Source organism: Notolepis coatsorum (genome assembly GCF_963971535.1).
Source record: "Notolepis coatsorum genome assembly, chromosome: 11".
Classification (NCBI taxonomy): domain Eukaryota; kingdom Metazoa; phylum Chordata; class Actinopteri; order Aulopiformes; family Paralepididae; genus Notolepis; species Notolepis coatsorum.
In genome coordinates, this window is record NC_140175.1 from 63477385 (window position 1) to 63494884 (window position 17500).

Genomic DNA, 17500 nt, shown 5'->3' on the forward strand with positions numbered 1-17500 from the left:
GGTAGGAGGCTTTAGACTTTAGACAGTGGCACAGTGGTTAGCACTGCTGCCTCACAGCGAGAAGATCCATGTGTTCAAGCCCCACTGGGGAGGAGGGCTTTCTGTGCCGAGTTTGTCTGTTCTCCCTGCGTTCGCTTGGGATTTCCTCCGGCTACTCCTGTTTCCTCCCACACCGTAACAGATGTATGCTCGGCACAGACTCCTGACATTGTTCTTGACCGCGGCACTGGAATTACAACTGGAGTTTTTCCATGGATGCTGGACTGTGGCTGATCACAGCTCCTACAGTAAATAGTTAGCATGGGTTAAATGCAGAGAACAAATTCCTGGTATATGTAAAGATTCTTCTTCCTTCTTCCACAGTAAATGTTACTCTATGGACAGGGATGGAAGGTACTGTAGCACCTTCCGGGAAGGTGGAGAGAGAGCTTTTTACGACTGTATTCTTGTATTTTGTATTCTTTGTACTTTTACAGTATATGACTGTATGACTGTTTTGTCTATTTGTTTACTGCCTAGGACTACAAATGGAAATGAGCTTCTTGGTAAATCTGGTGCAGCCTTCTTGTTTACTACAAATTATTAATGTATGTGCACACTGTCCTTTTCCTAACCTAAATTCAGTGTCAAGGATGCTCTGACAGGTACGCACAAGCTAGTGCTGAATAATATAGTTAATCAACATCTATATCAAACTCTTTGTGTTTTCACTCCTTTACTCTTTCTATATTATTTGCCTGCAATCCATTTCACTTCATTAGTTTCACTTCAAAGCGCTTCCAGTCTGGTTTAATTCAGGTGTTATTATTCTGCTATTCAGAGCTGATAGGTGCAGTACAAATAGGCTCTAGTAACGTACATTGATTGGCCCAGTTGAAGCTCCAACCCAGAGAAAACATGAATCAGGGCAGCAGCACCAGACCCTGAAAATAATTCAGTAGTAGGTGGAACAATCGCAGCTAGTGATTCAGAGGCGATTACAGATCACAGTTTGCGTATACTTGCCTGTGTGCCTTCTGGATGATTACACAAGACAGGAAATGTGTCAAACTTCTCTATACTTAAAATGTTTTTATTAATTAATCATTTTTACCTTTATTTATACAGGGCAGGTTTGCTGAGCACAGATCAGCTCTTTTTCAGCAACAACCTGCTTCACACACCACACAGTTACATTATTCACACCTGAGTTGCCCAGTACAACCACAGTCTGACACTGTTGGCCACCTGAGCAGTGAAAGCTGCAGTAGGCAACTTCTGAGAAATTAGCAAGATTTCCCAGCCTCTGAACAGCAGGTGGTTTTGCATGTTGTGTGTACTTCTTGAGGAGGAATACAGTGGTGGTTTTAGGCCAAAAACCACCTGCCGATCAGAGGCTAGGAAATGTGTTTTTATTATTTTCTTTGAAAGATTCAGCTTAAATCTGCATCTGTGGAAAACCTTTGATGTGCATGCCTGGGCTTAAAAAGTGATGCAGAGCTTGTTCTATTTCTGCTGGGCAGGTAAACCCACTCTTACTAATTTCTCAGAAGTTGCCTACTGCAGCTTTAAGTGTCTGACTTTACCGGTTGGTATTGAGGGATGGGAGAGCGTTATTCATTCACTTCCACACCTATATTTTTCCTGCTGGTGTGGGGGGAACAAACTGGTGACCTTCCGGTCACAAGCCCACTTCTCTAACCTTTAGGCCACTGGTGTCGCCCCTTACCTCCTGACCTCCTGTTCTCTCCTCTTCTCTCCTGTAGAACCATGGCATCTCCAGAGGTGTGCTGGCCGCTGCCCATGCGTGCCATCGGGGCCCAGAACCTTCTCACCATGCCAGGGGGCGTGTCTACGTCAGGGTACCTCCACAAGAAGGGAGGCAGCCAGTTCAGCCTCTTAAAGTGTGAGTTGATAGAAACAGAGGCAGACAGCTCAGGACTCCACTGGACTATTGGACACGGTTAAAGGGATAGTTCTGATATGTGGACTATCCCTCTTTCTTAATTACCAGTCTAGTCAAGTATTTATTGATCCCCTTAGGGACATTCAGGTGTCATACCAGAATTGGGGAAGAGGGGAGGTGAGGTACATGCAGGAAGAATGATGATGTTAATAGGTAGAATCCTTTCTCAGAACAATTCATGCTGTTCCTCATACTAGCTCCAGATAGACAGGTTGAAACTCTGATGACCACTAGTCTCTGTCTTCAAATTGTATTATTTACTATTAATTATTATTATTATTTCCTCTATTATGGCACATTAGGGCTGCCAAATGGTGCTCCTCTGTTATGGCTCATTGGGGCACCTGTTACAGATGGTGCTTGAAGTGGCCAGCTGTGGAGTGACTGATGGAGAACATTACTTCATTGTTACATACAGTAGTCCAAGGAGAATCCTAAAGCACATTTGTTGGTATAAACACACAATCAATTTCCCTCTCATCATATTAAACTATTTCCCATTTCTCAGGAAACCCCTCGAGGACCACTGGGGGTCCCCAGACCCCAATTTGGGAACCACTGGTATAGACCACCTCCAGACATGTTGATTATATTACAGGGTTGGGTAGTTATCTGGTTTATGGCTAAAGACTACTGCAGTTCATGTTAACAGATATTGATGGGATTGTCTGATACCAGTGGAATAACAGAGAACAGATAACTACAAGCTTTGGAGGAAGAGCAGAATGTCAGTCTCTCTTTGCTTTTCATGTAATTACACCCCACAATTACAAATGTGTGAATCCCTCAGTTAGAACAGTAACAATTATGGCCTGAGGGGGCAGACTCTCAGCTGCTGCACCGGTATCAACACACAGACTGGAGTATGTTTGCCACCCAGGCCACCCTGGACTCTCACACTGATATTGTCTCCTACACCTCCTCTGTTGTGGATTACATTAACTCCAACATCAACAGTGTCACCGCCCTTAAACAGATCATTACATTCCCCAATCAGAAGCCGTGAATGAACAGAAAGGTCTGTATACTGCTAAAGGCATGTGACGCCGCTTTTAGATCTGGTGCCAGGGCTAACCTGAATAGGGTATGACCCCTCCCTCCCTGATGAGCTCAAGTCTTGTATGCCTGCTTTGACAGGGACAACCAGGAGGCACCCATCAAGGCTGCTCTCCCTGCTAACCTCCATCCCCTCACTCTCTCCCCCACCAATGTGTGTCCCGCACTGAGCAGGATTAATGTATGTAAGGCAGCTGGCCCTGACGGCATCCCCGGCAGAGTGCTCAGGAACTGTGCTGAGCAGCTGACCGAAGTCTTAACTGACATCTTCAACTAGCTCAGAGTTGTACAGCCCAGCATGCTGTAAAAACACCTCCACCAGTGCCGAAACACTCCTCTGCCACAAGCCTCAATGACTTCCGCCCTGTTGTACTCACCCTGTGAAGTGCTTCGAGAGGCTGGTCCTGGCTCACCTCAAATCTGGCCTCTCACCCTCACTGGACAGATACCAATGCTACAGTACATTCCGCCATATCCCACCTGGATGAGAGCAATACCCATGTGAGACTTCAGCTCCGCATTCAATACCACCATCCCCTCCAAACAAATTTCCAAACTTGGTGACCTCATGGGAAACTAGGACTTCGACATTAACCCATCACAATCTCACCTTCTCCACCCTCACCCTGAACACCAGCATCCCGGAAGTCTGTGTGCTAATCCAGCCGTCTTGTTAAGGAGCTCATGATTCCTCAGAAAACCCCAAAATGTTGCGCGATTCAGAAATAAGTCGAAATGGAGATATTGGCAATTTTGAGTGCTTTGAAATGTTCTCTATATGTCTCCTTATTTGCAAAACGTAATAGGACTTGTAAATATTGTTACGAACTGGCTCAAGCTCGCAACAAGAATGGGAAGACACAGGCACAACCTCTTAATCTGCAACGTCCCACATATGGGACGTTTTTCGGACTTTTGTAACAGGCACTTTGGCGACCCCTAGTGGCTCGGGGTGCATATTTTGTAATACAATATATATATATCGAATTGAAGGCTTATTTGTTGCCTGTCGATAGCGACAAAATCCGACAAAATCCGTTCAGCGGTTCTCGAGTTACATGCCGGTATTTGAGGCTTGTGCAAAGTATGCGGTATTGCGCAAAATACCACTCCCGACTAGGGTTGGGCACCGAAAACCGGTTCTAATAGGAACCGGTTCCTAACTTCCGGTTCTGGAACCGGAAGTAACATATTTTACTTTGTTAATTAATGCCCTAGTTACAGTACAGCAACCAAATTAAACTGTATCAAGTCAACTGAAAATGTGAATAGTATGACATTTTTTTAATATTTAAAAAAATATATATATCTCCTGCGAAATAAGCTGTGACCTGTTTTGACCTGCACCTCAAAGAATCGGAAGCGAGAATCGTTTAGAACAGGAATCGATATGGAGAATCGGAATCGGAACCGGAATCATTCAAATCCAAACGATGCCCAACCCTACTCCCGACTCAGGCTGCAGTAGTTCCGTAAATCTAGATCCGATCTCGAAAATGATTGTGGATCGTTGTAGCCAATGAGTGTGGCTTCCAATGATACCCCATGTGGGGATGTGTGAATCAGGGATCTAGGTGAACAACTAAATTCTTTAACAGGAAGCCAAATGAATTGAAGTCTATGAGAAAACTGAGTTTTTCTTTGTACACAGTTTACCAAAATCACTCCTAATCACTAATTTCTGAATGGATCTTTATGAAATTTGGATATGTACTACATAAGGCTTCAGGCTATGGCTCCGTCTGGATTTGTAAGCCATACCACCTTCTGGGGAAATACTACCTCTGGACTGCTAACTACTACAGAAAAACCTGAGTAACAAGTTTTTCTACAACTCAAGTTTAGACCTATGTACCATTATTACGTTAGCACTAAAAGTGAATTTCTTTCTGGAATCAGAGTGGGAAGAGTGGGAAGCATATTTTGCCTGTCATTATCATTGCTGACGGTGAGGCATAAAGTACTTTAATCATATGTATAGGCTACATTTCTTTCCAAGTCCCATAACCTCCAGTACCATCCATAGATATGACCATTCCAGTCTATCGAAGGCCTTCATGGCATTCAAAGACAGAACCGTGGCCAGAGTTATATTATTGTCCTTACTCTGCATGCATCTTAAGAGAACAGCCAACAGCCCCATTGAAGCTCTGCAACTCAAAACGGGCTATTGTGTTATCATCTTTGTTAATAAGACATAGATGTAAATGTATCTGCCCGATTTGTACAAGTGATGGCTTATTTTGAAGGTTTGGAAGACTGCTCAACAAGACCCTATTTTGTGTGCCTGGTCACACATCTCCGAGGACCTCTCTTGGACTCTCAACTAGGGATGCTCGATATTGGCTTTTTTACCGATACCGATATTCCGATATTGTCCAACTCTTAATTTGCGATACCGATATCAACCGATATCAACCGATACCGATATATGCAGGGTTTCCCACCCCAAAAAACGGAATAATTTCAGGTAACTACAAATTGCACTGGATATATATATAACAAATATTGTTATTGTTTTTTTCTTTTTTTAAACCGATACCGATATTTTCCGATATCACATTTTACCGATAATATCGGACATCCCTACTCTCAACACCTCAGCACTGGTCAAGAAAGCTCACCAGCATCTCTTCTTCACAACTACCTACTTCAAATGCTGTCTGTAGTGAATATGTTTCTGCTGTCTGTAGTGAATATGTTTATGCTGTATGTAGTGAATATGTTTCTGCTTTATGTAGTGAATATGTTTCTGCTGTCTGTAGTGAATATGTTTCTGCTGTCTGTAGTGAATATGTTTCTGCTGTCTGTAGTGAATATGTTTCTGCTGTCTGTAGTGAATATGTTTCTGCTGTCTGTAGTGAATATGTTTCTGCTGTCTGTAGTGAATATATTTCTGCTGTATGTAATGAATATGTTTCTGCTGTATGTAATGAATGTGTTTCTGTTGTGTCGCAGGGCCTCTGCGATACATCATCATCCATAAGGGCTGTGTCTACTACTTCAAGACTAGTACCTCTCCTTCACCACAGGGGGCGTTCTCTCTCAACGGCTACAACAGGTACAGTATGTCAGTGGTTCCCAAAGTCGGGGTCGCGACCCAAAGGTGGGCCGCGAGCAGCCACGGATGGGCCGCGAGATTATTAAAAAAAAACAAAAAAAAATAAAAAAAAATAAAAAAAAAACATTTTTTTAATTTTTTATTTTTTTATTTTTTATTTTTTTATTTTAATTTTTTTTGTCAGGCCACTGAACTTAGAAGCAGGCCAGGACAGTGTTTCTAGTTGTATTCTAAAATTATTTTCTATTGTATTCTAAAATGTGACTATATGGTTTTATATTAACTTAATAAATAAACAAAAACGAAAAATCTACTTATTTCAACGAACATTTCAAACTAAATAACAGATTATGCACATAAAACGCTGAAAACAACCGAAGCAACAATAGTATTTTAATGAGGCTATTATAATTATCATTATTATTTTGCAACAAGTTAGCCCTCTCATAAATAGCACATATAAATGAATAACTAACTTGAACTAACTTAATAGGATTGAAGTGATATTTGGCTTAAAAAATCGGTCACCTGGCACAAAAAAAAAAAAAAAAAAACAGACAGACAATGTGCATTGGGCCGCGGCTCTCTGACGCCTTATTTTCTGGGCCCCGGCCTGAAAAGTTTGGGAACCCCTGCAGTATGTGGTCTGTTTTGCTGCTCAGACTCAACAGGAGTCTTCTCCCATGCTTACTGAGCACAGCTGTAAGGTGTGACAGTTTGTGGAACTATGTGAACGTGGAGTATAGGGTCTTAAGATTCAAGAGATTCAAGAGTTTTATTTGTCACATACATACACGAGACATGCAGTGAAATGTAGGTGGCCATGCCCGCCTCGATTGTGCAAAAATACTAATAATAAAATAGAGTAGACATGATTAAAAAAAGTAATATGAATAAAATACAATGCTAAGCGTAAGACCCCTGTGTGTGACCCCTCCCTGAATGTGGCCACACGCCTATACGGTAGATGTAAGTGTATGTTGCATATACTGTATATTAGCCTTGCAACACCTATTTCATTCATGCTCCAGACTCATAAGGCATACTTTACAAAGAGATCTCTGTCCAAACCCAAGCTTATTTTATTTGACTTATAATTATAATATAATGGATATTCTGTGTTGGGATGTGAGTTTAATCTTTTTATTTGACAAATATGAATCTGATTGGAAAACGAAGGTTCTCCTATAACCCTAATTATATGAGTAATAGCGAGCGCTCTGTTCTATGGGATATCCTGTGTCACCTAGCCTGACCTTGAAAGAATTCCGCTACTTCCCCCACTTACTTGTCCGGCCACGCCCCCTTCCGCCCATATGCTTATAAGCGAGGGGCGTGACCGTTCTCCGCCTTCCCGAGTCTTGACCTTCGGTAAGAAGACAGACAGGGGTCCTAATTGAGTGAGAGCAGAGCGCTCGCTATTACTCATATAACTAGGGTTATAGGATAACCTTCGTTATATTTCGTAATAGCTCTGTGCTCTGCTCTATGGGACATACTGTAGGAGCGGAGAAGGGCGGAGAGCCCGACAAATGCACCCGCTGAGGTCCCCTACAACCATCAGAACACCGGGTAGGGTCTGGGCCCCCCCTAGTGAGGGGTCAGGGGGGAACAGGACACCGACTGTGCGAAAGAGGGGACAGCACCCAACAAACGCACAGGGTGAGCAGACCGCGGGACAGAAGGGCCCGCGACTACCCACCATGCGCCCCGCTCGCCACCAGGGAACGTACGTGAAAAACATAAGCCTGTGTTACCGCTTCCACACCTCGTGGGGTCGGGTCGTTAAACCCCGATGCCTGCCCCTTTCACGCTGCCGCACCTCTCCAAAGGAGAGGGGGATAGGTACATGTGTCGATCAAAAACATCACAGGAGGCGCCACCAAGATGGTCTGTATACGTGAACGCACAGCTCCCGGTGGCCCACCTAACGGGCGTGAAACCCCCCTGTCGACGCTTGATCTGCCCCGTCATTTCCCCCCGGAGATGCACACGAGCCCTCGAGCTGCCTAGTGAGCTGGCGCTCGGTAGAGATAAAAAACCTCCTTTCCGGCCAACCGCATAAAACGCTGTTTATGCCGTTGGACAGGCCAGGGCGCACTGGCCCTACAAGGCTGTTCCAATAAACACCTGAGAACACGCCCAGGTCAGTCGCTGATACTGTCGGCGAATTCCGACAGGAAAGAGCCCCCACAAAACCCAGAAACCCTGCCCCCTCCATGCAACATTCTGGGATGTGCTGGTAGGGGGCGTAGGGTCCACTCCGGCACCAGCATTTCCGCAGAGACCGGGAGACTTGAACCCCGCGGCCCGCATACCTGCCCTGCCTGCTTCACCACCCGGAGCAACGGCGGGAGCAAGCAGGCTAGTGGTCTGCAAGGGCCTTGAAATTAAGCCCGTGCCCAGCCCGAGCCCATGACGTTCAGGCCCTGCCCGACAATAAGCCCGACTGTAATGCAACATTTTAAGCCCTAGCCCGAGTGAAAGCCAGAAAAAAAATATATATATATTGGACTTAAAAATTTATTATTTACATTTTTTTGAATTTTTTTTATATTCGAAACACGGTTTTATATGAACTTAATAAATAAACAAAAACGAAAATGTCCAATAGGTCTACCTAAATAACTCATATCACGCTGAAAACTAACAAGCATTATAGGCCTATAGCCTGTTTCGCGAATGCCGTCTATTTCCATTTCCCAGCACGCATGCATGTTAGACTGAACACGGTGCCTCGTCACAATCAGTCCAAAAACTGCTTGGATGCTATCCGATGTCGCGAGTATACAGAGGTACTGGCAGACACAGACTAAGACATTAATGTCATCATGACACAAAAGTATACAGAAAAAACTCAGCAGCCAATTATATATAAAATAAATCAGGACTCACCACGCTGTTGACATCAGCAACAAAAACGTCTTGCGTTGAATAACGTTAACACAACTTCGCCAACCAGCTGCTACAGCCAAGAACTTATTAAAACGTTCGCCAACTAGTTATTGAACCACTTCGGTCTTCAGCACTGTTCTACTGTCCTCGAATTCTCCCTGCGGTAATTACATCCAAATGTTTCCAAAAATGCAGCTTTCCCAGATGCATTGGGAACTTTCAAAAGCTCTCCCTTTCCCTAATTCCCTATCTGTTAACTTATCCATCGCGACTCAGAGACACAAGGCTCTGACTCTCTGATCTCTGATGACAGCTGGCGCAAAAAAGAAAGTGAAAGCATGTGCGGGAAAAAAAATATAAAAAAAGAGGGCGCTGCCCGGCCCGGCCGAGTCCGAATTATTTATTTTAAAACAAAGCCCTACCCAGCCCGAACCCGTCGGGTCGGGTAGGGCCCCCGTCGGGCTCGGGCAGGGTTGCAGTGCACTAACCGGAGAGCCGCAAACGTCTGCCATCAGAGAGACCGCGCCCGTTCTTGTCGGGGGTCCGTTTGATGTCGACGCCGGAGCCACCTCTCTCACGAGGGAGGGGCGCTCTGCGGCTTCTGAGCAGCACCACACTCGGCGCCGTTTGCCACAGCGAACGGCGGAGGTTGGGAGGAGGGAGTGCTGGTAGAACCGCCCGACCACCCGCCACCGAATGACGGGAGCGAGCAGCAGCGGGGAGCTTGCACCGTAAGTCATCCCTGGAGGGGACGCCGGAGCCGGAGGGCCTCCTCACTGAAGAGTAGGGATGGGAATTGATAAGATTTTATTGATACAATTCCATTATAGATTCTGCTTATCGATCCGATTCTTTATCGATTCCCTTATCGATTCCTGATACATTTATAATTTAAATAAATAAATTGGAAATGCAACAGAACTAAGCTGGTTAGAATAACAACATGCAACGTGACATTTCTGATTGTCATTTATTGTTGAGCCCCCACCCCGCTGTGCTAGTGTGAAAGGATTTTCCTGAGGTGCGCGAGAACCACTAGCTGCAGCCTCAGTCTATTGTGATCATCTAAAATGGATGAAATGGGAGAATATTTATACAGTGAAAGCATTCGTTTTCATTTAGGTTTTCCTAGTGAAGGAATCAAATAGTCTGCTATGGCTGCATGCGTGGCGCTAACGTTATCGTTTTCAAATGCGCAACTGTCGGGAAAACATGGCATCGATAAGAGGAATCGATAGTCACGGAGGCATGCGATTCCATGAATTGGACAATTAGGAACCGGTTCCCAACCGGTTCCGGTTCTCGATTCCCATCCCTACTGAAGAGGGGCGCTTAACGATCTCCGGACGGTGCGCACCCAGCCCTGCATGCCGCCGAGGCTCACCCTCTCGCCACGAACATGGGACTAGGGAACCCCGGCGGCGCATAGAGGAGGTCACGACGGAAATTGTTGGTGATGCCATCCTCGGGATCCGAAAAATAGCCACCACAGAGAATAACTAAGCTAAAAGCCACTTGCGTGTGTGTATAGCGAAACACTTCCTGAAGTGAAAGAATTGGGAAGGCGGAGTACGGTCACGACTCACGCCCCTCGCTTATATGCATATGGGCGGAAGGGGGCGTGGCCGGACTAGTAAAGGTGCAAGTAGCGGAATTCTTTCAAGGTCACGCTAGGTGACACGAATATCCCATAGAGCAGAGTGCAGAGCTACTGTATTACGAAGTATAACATATCTTTTGATAAGAGCAAAGCGGAGAAGCATGTTATTATACCTCTGCTGCCTGTCAGTGTAACCTGTCCTCAATTCAGCAAGAAATATCTGCAATCCAATCACTATGTGTAACAGTGTAGCCCTGCTTGAAGCCTAGTAAGCCTAATATCTCCCTTGTCCTGAAGCCTAATAAGCCTAATATCTCCCTTTGCCTGAAGCCTAATGAGCCTAATATCTCCCTTGGCCTGAAGTCTGGAAAGCCTAATATCTCTCATGACTGAAGCCTAGTAAGCCTAATATCTCCCTTTTACTTTGCCTAACCAGTAGATGAGTGATTTCCCATGTGCATCAATGCTTAAATTAAATATGCTAGTTTGATTATTTGAAATGAGGAGCAAGTATCCACCATGTAACCATGTCATCCAAAACATCAATCAGTGCATTTTTTTAAATCCCATGAAATTACCAATGTTTTTTACACATTTTGTCTGCAGTGCACTACAGTATTTATCCATGCCAAAAAAATTATAATACTGTATAAAGAAATTATTCCTGGAAAAAGTACCTACTATGTGTGTGTTATGTCACTCTGCACTTGAAGGTGAACAACAACAACAAAAAGAATGTCCAATACATTACAATTTAGAATTTTGGTACTTTAGGATGCCAATCAAACGTCAATCAAATCGACCTCCTGTCCCAAATGTTGCATTGCCATACATTTTTCTTTTTTTTTAATCAATTTTCTTTATTTTAAACTTCAACAAAACAAAAACACAACATCAACAATATCAATAATAACACACCAACAATAATAATAATAATGATACAACAATAATAAATAATAAAAATGTGTTATATATAAACCTAGACTAAAAATACTAAATAAAATGTTTAAAGTAAAAATACCAATTCAAAATAATAAAGACATCACAAACAACACAAAGACATTAGACATTAGACAGACAGACAGACAGACAGACAGACAGACAGACAGACAGACAGACAGACAGACAGACAGACAGACAGACAGACAGACAGACAGACAGACAGACAGACAGACAGACAGACATTCCTCCCCCCTCCCACTCCTGTGGTTCTTTAACTCATTCCCCGCCAATGACAATTATACTCGTTATTTGATCGTTATTTCTTTTATTCTATATTTCTATTCATTACAGGCCCACTGACTCGGGGTTAACATTGGGAATCGCATTGAGAATGCCTAGGTGCAATACCGGCCGCATCACACTAGACGGCGTTATCGAGCACCCTTTCTATAACATTGTATCCTGGACTGTGGGACGGCCCCAGGTCTCGGGTTTCATTTTTGCTTCTCGGGCGAGGCGAACGTTGTCCCAGTTACATTGAAGCCCGTCAAATATGCCCGATCCATATGTTATGATAGATTATGCCGTCACGCAAATGGACATTGGATATACCAGATGGTGATCAAACAATTGGAATATTCTTTTTGGATTACTCCTGGCCACAGGTAAGGGCGATTTGACGTACATTTTAGCTTGATCCTGTAAGGCTTTTGTACCGATCGGGCTGATAACCGTTTTTAGTGTTCAATGCGAATGCCGTTACTGACAATCAAATAATCAGAAACGACCCCCCCCCCCCCCTTTCTTGCATTCATGATGGAACATAATACCTATATTGTAGATTTGATTCCGGAACAATAGCGGGTTCAGGCAAGAAACGGCAGCACCTACAATGGAATTGACGTATAGGGCTATAACTCAGCATTTCATGAATTACCCTAGACCGCTCTAAAACCATACTTATATTCACCACGGTATAACACGCAAATGTATGGATGGAAAAATGATCTCTTTTTTGCATCTTGACCGGAAGAAACTCAATGTCAAATGACTATAGTATTGTATCCATGGCTATAATATAGAATATACATTTTACATTTACATTTAGTCATTTAGCTGACGCTTTTATCCAAAGCGACTTACAAGTTCTGTACGACAAGCCATCAGGAAGGGCACAACTCTATCAGCTGAGCAACAATGTTCATCAAAGTGTTGAGTGCTACAGTGTAGGTTAGTTTATTAGGACAAGTGCATGACAGTACGGTTAGTTAGGGTTAGATTTTTTTTTATTGTTTTTTTTTTTTTTTTATTCAGATAATGGTTGAAGAAGTGCGTCTTTAGTCGACGGTGAAAGATTGGACGTGATTCGGCTGTCCTAACTGGGGTGGGTAGTTCATTCCACCATTGTGGGGCAAGGACTGAGAATAGGCGACTTCTCTTTGATGACCCTCCCGGAGCTTGGATAGGAGTAGGTCTGAGGCGGCCAGAAGATGCAGAGCGTAGGGGTCTTGAGGGTGTGTAGTTAGAGACCATTGACCGGAGGTAGGCGGGAGCGGTTCCCTTTGCTGCACGGTATGCTAGGTCGAGGGCCTTGAAGCGGATTCGTGCAGCAATGGGGAGCCAGTGCAGGTCCCTAAGAAGTGGGGTGACATGGGCCGACTTCGGTAGGTTTGAGATCAGGCGGGCCGCTGCGTTCTGAATGAGTTGAAGAGGCTTAGTGGCAGTGGCCGGGAGGCCAGCGAGCAGTGCATTGCAGTAGTCGAGGCGGGAGATGACTGTTGATTGGACGAGGAGTTGGGTGGCTTCTTTTGTCAGGAAGGGGCGTATCCTTCTGACGTTGCTCAGGAGGAATCGGCAGGTTCTGGTCGTCGCTGCGATGTGAGCAGAGAAGTTCAACTGGTCGTCGAGGACAACACCAAGGTTCTTGGCGGTCGGGGACGCAGTCACAGCTGTATTCTCGACTGTGATTGAAAGGTCGGTTAGGGGGGAGGATTTGGCCGGCAGGTGGAGCAATTCTGTTTTGCTTAGGTTCAGTTTGAGGTGGTTGGACGTCATCCAGGCTGAGATGTCGGACAGACAGGCCGAGATCCGCTCAGAGACGTGGATATCTGAGGGAGGGAAGGAGAGGAAGAGTTGAGTATCGTCGGCATAACAATGGTAGGAGAAGCCATGAGACGTGATAATGTTACCCAGTGATTTAGTGTAGAGGGAGAAGAGAAGGGGTCCTAAAACCGAGCCCTGGGGGACACCCGTCCGCAGGGGGCGGGTGGCCGACAGGGTCCCTCTCCATGACACTTGGTAGGAGCGGTCATTGAGGTATGATGACAGCCATGTCAGCGCAGAGCCAGCCACTCCCATTCCTGCGAGGGCCGCAAGGAGGATCTGGTGGTTGACTGTGTCGAAGGCTGCAGATAGATCTAGGAGAATCAGGACAGAGGAGAGGCCTTTCGCTTTTGCTAAGTGAAGTGCCTCTGTGACCGCAATGAGGGCTGTCTCTGTGGAGTGACCAGTCCTGAAGCCTGACTGATTAGGGTCTAGGAGGTCATTCTGTAAGAGATAAGCAGTAAGTTGGTTGGATACAGCACGTTCAAGTGTTTTAGAAAGGAAGGAGAGAAGAGAGACAGGACGGTAGTTGCCTATGACGGTAGGGTTCAGGGTTGGTTTTTTTATGAGCGGCGTGACTCTGGCTTGTTTTAGGGAGGTGGGGACCACCCCCGAGTTGAGTGAGGAGTTGATGGTTGCAGTTAGGAATGGGAGGATGTCTGGTGCTATGGTCTGGAGGAGTGGGGAGGGTAGCTGGTCCAGCTGGCAAGTAGTCGGACGGTTTGACGTTACCAGTGTCAGGGTCTCTGCTTCTGTAATGGGAGAGAAAGATGACAGAGTGAAGAATATAGATTAACTCTACAAACAAGGTGACTAACTCTCATCGTTTACAGCTTGGCAGTAGCTACCACAGGATAAGGCTACTATCTGGCAGCCAATAAGTTAAGAGTGAATATCCATTGGATGAAAGGGTCGCTAGAATCCTACTTTACTAAAACTGTCCCACTACAGATTAGCTATGTGAAAGCTGGCAAGGCTAGTAAATAAAAATGTGTCTCTGTGTGTTGTGTGTCAGGGTGATGAGAGCTGCAGAGGAGACCACTTCCAGTAACGTCTTTCCTTTTAAGATCATCCACTTCAGTAAGAAACACAGAACATGGTATTTATCTGCTGCCAGCGAGGAGGAGAGGAGGGTGAGGATGACCAGACATATACATACAAACACACATGCACACACACATATATACACATATACACACACATACACATACACACACATACATAAACATAAACTGTACACACATAAACATACAGTATACACACATACAGTCCATACATAAATACTGTGGCAGATATCATCCCCCGTCACATGGCTACGTGGAGGAAAGGAGATACGACTGCCACAGGCAGAGGAGAGAATGGAGGAGTTGATTAGGACTGATGGGATACACCTGTGCACCACGTGATTACCCACATCCCACACACACACACACACACACACACAGAGACACACATAGCATAAAACCCTAGGAGAGACAGAGAAGAGGTGAGTGGAGGTGAGGAAGGAGCAGAGAGAGTGGAGAGAGTGTGAGATACTGAGTTTGTGAGGTGATTGGTAGTTTGAAGGAGAGGTTAGAGCGAGAAGGTGTTCGTGTTACTGGACCCTGGACTGGCTGAGATACCCCCTTGTGAAACTGACCCTGGACCGGACAACAAACCCTGCGTATTGAACATTCCCTTTTTGTACGAGAACCTGGAACGTGTTTTGACCCTGGACTGTTACTGTATATGACTACTCTATTGCCCATTGGACTTGTACTGCTGTTCAATAAATATCATTTGTTTATTGAAATTGTGCTTGTGTGGACATTGGAATTGTTGGTTTTGGTCCGTGTCGAGCCTGAACACCACAAGGCTTGTCACAATACATACACATAACCATATACATATACATACATACACACACACACATAATGCATAAACATATACCAATTGTACATAAATATAAACCGTAAAAACATTCAAATATACTGTGACGATGTGTTTAGGTTCGACACGGACCAAAACAAACAATCCCTATATACACCCACCACAATTCCAATAAACAAATGATATTTATTGTTCAGCAGTACAAGTCTGATGGGCAATAGAATAGTCCAGGGTCAAAACACGTTCCAGGCTCACCTCCACTTAACTCTTCTCTGTCTCTCCTAGGGTGTTATGCTATGTGTGTGTGTGTGTGTGTGTGTGTGTGTGTGTGTGTGTGTGTGTGTGTGTGTGTGTGTGTGTGTGTGTGTGTGTGTGTGTGTGTGTGTGTGTGTGTGTGTGTGTGTGTGTGTGTGTGTGTGTGTGTGTGTGTGTGTGTGATGTGGGTGATCACGTGGTGCACAGGTGTATTCAATCAGTCCCAATCAACTCCACCATTTTCTCCTCTGCCCGTGGCAGTAGTATCTCCCTTCCTCCACGTAGCCATGTGACGGGGGATGATATCTGCCACAATACATACACACATGCGTGCAGAAATATATGAACACACAACACACATACACACACTCACACACACCTGTCACTGATGTCTTCCAGAAATGGATGAGACACCTGCGCAGGGAGATCGACCGCTACAACGACAGGAGAGAGTCCCACATACCGAGGTGAGACAGCAGGGACACAAACACTAGACTGAGACCTCAGATTTAAATACTGTTATGGCTAATACAGCTAGTTCATAGTATTCTCATGACGTGATATTTTACTCAAAAATGGATTATATCATAGTGTATTTTTACTTTTTTTTAGACAAATTTTTTATCAATGTGTACAGTATAAAAATACACAGTTGTTTTGTATCTGTGATGCGTTGGGCGGTTTTCACCACCCTCTGCAGTGCTTTCCGGTAACCTCGTCCCCAGTTTTATCTCCTCAGTGAGATAAAGACTGGTAAAGCACTACGGCCGAAAGTGTGAATGAGCTAGAATTTCCGGTGTATGTACTTCCCCTGGAAGGTGCCTCCAAACGGACCAAACTTTTCCAGAATCCTGTCAGCAAATAAGCTAGAACGTCCCGGTCATGTAGTCAATTCTTCAAGCAAAGCCGTTGCAGTGGCTTAAACGAGGAAATATTGTGCACTTCACACGTTTCTATAATTGTTTTGTCGAAACCGGAAAGCCTGTAGCCGGTACTTCCTGTACTTCCGTTTGCACACTTTAGGAGGCATAGCTTTACCAGCCTAGCTTTCCGGTCTGAGGCAGTGCAGTTGCCGTACCAGACTGTGATGCAGTTGGTGAGTCTGCTTTCTATAGTGCACCAGTAAAAGTTCACCAGAATCTGAGGAGCCAGGTGGGCTTTGCTCAGTCTTCTCAGGAAGAAGAGGTGCTGGTGAGCCTTTTTGACCAGTGACAAGGTGTTGATCCAAGGGTGGTCCTCGTTGATATGGACGGGGGCATGCATGTAATTTAGTCTTCTTGAAGTCCACAATGAGCTCCTTGGTTTTCTTGGTGTTGAGGGCCAGGTCGGCGCACCACGCTGCCAGATGCTGGACCTTCAACTCATCGTTGTTTTTGATGAGATCCACCACCAGTGTGTCATCTGCAAACTTGATAATGGTGTTGGTGCCATCAAGTTCAAGTTTCCTTTATTGCCACACAACCAGGTTGATGGTATTCTTGATCGGTACAGGCCAGGGTGGATACATAATACAGTACAACATGACACAATAAATACATAAATACAGCACAGCACAACACAGCACAACATAAACACACAGAAGAATCTAGTCCATCGGTCAGGAGCTTGGTTAGTGTGGGGGCGGGAGGGGGGGAGGGGGGCCAAGGGAGTTCAGGGTCCGGATGGCGGTGGGGAAGAAGCTGTCCTTGAAGCGGTTGGTTTTTGAAAGGATGGACTTAAAGCGCCTACCTGAGGGCAGGGGCTGAAACAGGGGGTGTGCTGGGTGTGAGGGGTC

General features: G+C 45.0%; 1 protein-coding gene across 7 annotated transcripts in view; it reads left to right on the plus strand.

The window, feature by feature from the left end:
* sh3bp2 (SH3-domain binding protein 2) overlaps positions 1 to 17500 on the plus strand; it is a 69817-nt gene that overhangs the window by 28688 nt on the left and 23629 nt on the right. For 4 of the 7 annotated variants that reach the window (XR_014620230.1, XM_084324310.1, XM_084324311.1 and 1 more), the window contains exons 1-5: position 1; positions 1746 to 1885; positions 5960 to 6062; positions 14618 to 14735; positions 16126 to 16193. The exon at position 1 is cut by the window's left edge and continues 138 nt beyond it. Coding sequence is in view for 6 of the 7 variants with exons in the window: in XM_084324310.1 (XP_084180436.1) it covers position 1; positions 1746 to 1885; positions 5960 to 6062; positions 14618 to 14735; positions 16126 to 16193 (430 nt within the window). In the remaining variant the exon portion in view is untranslated. The remainder of the gene's footprint in view (positions 2 to 1745; positions 1886 to 5959; positions 6063 to 14617; positions 14736 to 16125; positions 16194 to 17500) is intronic. The other 3 variants (XM_084324313.1, XM_084324312.1, XM_084324315.1) reach the window with 1 other exon arrangement.